Consider the following 4629-nt stretch of genomic DNA (forward strand, 5'->3'; position numbering starts at 1 on the left):
TTGTTAACCAATGAAACCACAAAATATGATATTATACTCATTTTAAATCTTACAAATTTGTATAAACTATTACATAAATATTAACTTTTTAAAGAGGAGGGAGAAAAATTACATGAAAATTGCCAAAACAGCTGATAATCTGAAACTAAATTCTATTAATTGTTGTATTCAACTATAGAGAATGTATTTATTTATTCAATCTAAATAGCATCCCTCTTATGATGTTATATTGCCAAAAAAGATGTAATACTAAAAAGCAAAAAAAAAAAAAAAAATATTAAGATATTTTAACATTTTTAAAAAACTGAGCATAATTTAAAGGTCCTTTTTAGAATGTCTTCTGTAGATCTTGGAGTATCTGTTTAGAGAAGGGCAGACTTCCTGTCAGCAGCATTACTAAATCACTCCCTTCAATGTGACAACAAGGGCTTCCCAAGCCAACCGAGAGACAAAATGTTTCCAGTCTTTTCTGGCTCTCTTCCTGGCCTTCCCTGTCTAATGTGCACTTTATCTTATTTTGCAGGTGTCCATTCAATTCTCCTTGCTGTATCACAAATAGGGAATGCAGTTTTCCTTCAGGGTAACACTTTTTTGTTGCTGTTGTTGCATACATCTGCTATTTTATTTTCAATAAAAAGACCAGTTAAAGTCTTCTCCCTCCTTAGCTCTTCACTTGAAATCCTCTCCTCATCTTCCTCCACTGTATTTCAAGCCTTTGGCTCGTGGCACCGGTTCATCTTTAACCCACAGTAGGCCCTCCGCATGAGAACCGCGGCCTAATTTGGAGGTGCTAATTCAAATCACTCCCACTGAAGTTGGAAGCCTTTGAAGTCGACCACATCCCATCTGCAAAAAGCAAACATCCAATCCCGAACCAACCGAGAGATGAACAACATCAGCAAGACACCTAAGGTCTGTGATTGTCCAACAGCTGCAGGTCCGTACTGTCAGGGTTTCCTTCTCAACAAAGCAAAACCCTTTTCTAATTTAAAAAATGATTAGCAACAAGATGTCACATAGAGTCAAGACTGCGGCCTACGTTGAGCCACACGGTTTAACTTCAAAACCTAAATCTACTTTAAATGCAGAGCACAGTCAAGGGCACCATGAATGATCCTTCATGGCATCTTCTGAATTATAATTGAGAGAAACTCCACCATTTTCATGTCTGTAAAGTGTCTATAGTATCATAAACAAGATTGAAGCCACAGACACACTGGGCATCTTAAACGTGAGTTTATCCCAGGAGTAGAAAAACTACGGCCCTATTTCGTTATATAGTTAATCCTTATTCATGCTTCATTTTCCCTATAATTCTGGTATGTCATAGATAGTACATAACAAATACATGGACTTTTGTCTATGGATGCAGAATGTTATTCTGTATTCATGTGTTGTTGGTAGATTTGTCATTTTTCTAATGTTCGTGGGTGTTTTTCAAATCGGATAGGCATTTTTCGGATCATTCAAACACCACACAAACACTGCATTACTGCAAGTTTGCATTTTTCCCCAGAGGGCCATCAATCCATCAGTGCAATTAGCTCTAAAATGAGAGCAAAAAGCCACACATTTTGGAATCAAAACTCAAAAATGTTTTACTTTAAAGTGATTTTCAATCAAATTAAAGCAGAATTTTCCGTCAGATTCCATGTCGTTTCTTTCTTTTATGAGGTGGATTAAAAAAACACTCCACGAATCTACTTCTGATCAGACCCTTCTGTCCTATTTTAGAGTCCTGTGTGACCCACACGTCTAAAAGTTTGTCCAGCCCTGGTTTAACCCCTGATGTTCACACTGGACAAGCAGGGAGGGGCTTCTTCTTATTCTACCGTTTACTAGCCCATGTCCACCACCTAAGAGGTCTGGTGCAAAATGTCACCGCAGTGCAAATGTCGCGATTCGGGAAGAAAACTGGGAAACATCCTTGCAATGGCGGAAATGGATTACCATCATGACAGGAGAGTGGCCATAGTTTATCTTTATTTGAAAAATGAAAGCAGACATTGTCAGGCTTGTGTCTGGGTTTACCAGATAAACCAAATCCAAAAGTCACTGCCAAACATAAGCCTCTGATTGGTCAAAGTTCAACATGGTTCAATTGGCAAAATACGTTCTATGGCCACTCGTTTTGTACACAGAGCCTGAAAACGGTTGAAAAAGCTTGCGTAGCTACAAGTGAATGCAAGAATTTTAAGCCAGAAACACGTGAGATCTTTTTCTCTTCAATGCGAAACATAAAAAAATAAATAAACTGTGGGTTAACTCGTGGTTTCTTGAGAATCAAAGTAAAACCAGGAGAGAGAGGATCTTACCTTTGTAAGGTTTTGTGCCTGCTCGAGTAAATGTGCTCGCCGTCTTTCTGCCTGCCTGACGTGGAAGGAGTTGCTCTGGCTCTGGATGATAAACACTATCTCCCGCAGGTCTGGAATGAGGAGGAAGGTGTGAAGAAAGGGGAGAGGTAATTAGGAGAACAAAACAGAGTCGGTGTCAGAGGCCAGAGGATCATAATCACATTAGCAGAGAAACTGTGAAAAACAAAGCTCCTGCTATGACTAAGACATGTCTCGAATGTCCAAAACATCCCTGATCTTTGGGCAAAAAACCCCCAAAAAATCCAGCATTTTAGAAGTGACAATAAATCAGACAGAAGAAACTACCTACACATATCACAGAAAAGGTTTTGTGAGTTTAGAATAATTAGTAAAGAGATTCAGGGTTAGAACATTTCAGAGAGATTCATTATCTCAAAGATATCTGTGCACCATCACCAAGTCCTAAAGGTTGCTAGGTAAATATCCAGTCTGGCTAACGTGTGGAGTTGTTTTCATATTACGCAGCATTTAACTGACACTTTTATACAAAAGAAACTTGCAGATAACTAAGCATTAAGGTCAAAGTGAGAGGAGGCTTGCCAAAGGACAAGGGAACTCAAACTTTGGTGTTGGTTTTGACTTGGATACACACAAATATAATATGTAAGAAATCATAGTCTTAAGAAGAGAAATATGGATATCAATCAGACTTCTCAAATCGGTTTAGGCACTTGGATAAATGATCAGACTATGCCTTTAATCTCATAGCTGGAATTATCTGATAACTCAAATAAACAGCAATACAGAAACTTTAGGTGTGCATATGTGCAGACTTAAAAGTATGGGGTCAAATTGGGATCAGCTTCAAAACTAATTAAATAAACAGATAGTAAATGTGAAAAATAAACACTTAAAAACAAAAATTTAAAATTAAAAAAAATAAATTGTGAATGTATGTATATATGGGTTAGGAATTGAAAAAAATAACGAATTGATCGCATAAGAGGAAAGAAACAATTGCGATTAATTTTTTGTGTTACAATATTTGGCGACCACTTATCTGTGAATAATCACAACATGAAATAACACACAAAACTGTACATTTAGAACATTTATTTTTAATTAACACTTTCAATCGTTCAAAAAAAATAATCAGATTACTCAAACCTTTGGATTGTGGTTAATCACAATTGATTGCATTTTTTTTACTAGGTACATTTTATATACAAATTTGTGTCTTTTGAACAAAAACAGGCCACAGAGAAAATGTTTCTATCATCTGAATTGTTTTAATTTATCAAGTGGTAACCCAGAAGTGTAAAGTGTGAGAACAAAACACATCAACAGTAAAATAAGCAGAACTGTAAAGACTTTACAGCTTTACTCCAAGAAAACAGAGATGCTGAACAATGAAAAAAAACGTTGTGGTCACATAGCCCAGATGTTATATTTGTAAATACATATATAATTTTAAATTGAAACTAGAATTAAAAAAAGCCCAGAAAATTTTTTTTTTTGTTTAGAACAGCTGCTGTTCCAAATTGTCCCCACATTGAATTTTTCTGTCAGGAACAGATGGTGGAGGATCCAAACACAGGAGACTGGACAAGGTGGCAGAAAAGAAAACATTTAAAAAAATAAACTACACCATGACCAAAAGAAAAACCCATAGGAGCACTAAAAAGGTGGCATAACAGAAGAGAGCGGAAGACCTGACAATGAAAATAGAAAACCAGACACTTAAATCCACATAGGTTGATTAACTAAATCAAGACAGCTGTGGATGATTAACCTGAACATTACAAAAGCATCACAAAATACAAACATAGAATCAGGGCATTTTCAACGGTAGTTTGTTTGGTTTTCTTACTTTTCCAGTCCTCAAATTACTGTTTAAATTCAGAATTTTTGCTTTTTTGCGAAATGCTATGTGAGGGTGGGGCTTTGAGGCATCAGCTCCGGTCAAATTCGAAATACAAAACAGCTGTTACAAATAAACAATTATCATTTGGTAACAGTTTTAGGTTTATAGTTCTTTTTTTATTCAATTTCCAACCATTTTTTCTGATTTTTAATTTATTTCTTGTTAGCTTAAAATTCTGCCTTTTGGCTAAAATGTATAATTTTGGGCTGCACGGTGGCGCAGTGGTTAGCGCTCTTGCCTCACAGCGAGAAGGTCCCGGTTCGAATCCCGGCTGGGGGATTTGGGACCTTTCTGTGTGGATTATGCATGTTCTCCCCGTGCATGCGTGGGTTTTCACCGGGGACTCCAGCTTCCTCCCACCGTCCAAAAACATGCTTCGTAGGTTAATTG

General features: G+C 36.9%; 1 protein-coding gene across 3 annotated transcripts in view; it reads right to left on the reverse strand.

Moving 5' to 3' along the window:
- Nucleotides 1-4629, reverse strand: part of b3glcta (beta 3-glucosyltransferase a) — an 87309-nt gene that overhangs the window by 38301 nt on the left and 44379 nt on the right. For all 3 annotated transcript variants that reach the window (XR_004948900.1, XR_004948901.1, XM_024277791.2), the window contains exon 4: nt 2316-2425. Coding sequence is in view for 1 of the 3 variants with exons in the window: in XM_024277791.2 (XP_024133559.1) it covers nt 2316-2425 (110 nt within the window). In the remaining 2 variants the exon portion in view is untranslated. The remainder of the gene's footprint in view (nt 1-2315; nt 2426-4629) is intronic.

This window comes from Oryzias melastigma, linkage group LG13, assembly GCF_002922805.2.
Source record: "Oryzias melastigma strain HK-1 linkage group LG13, ASM292280v2, whole genome shotgun sequence".
Classification (NCBI taxonomy): domain Eukaryota; kingdom Metazoa; phylum Chordata; class Actinopteri; order Beloniformes; family Adrianichthyidae; genus Oryzias; species Oryzias melastigma.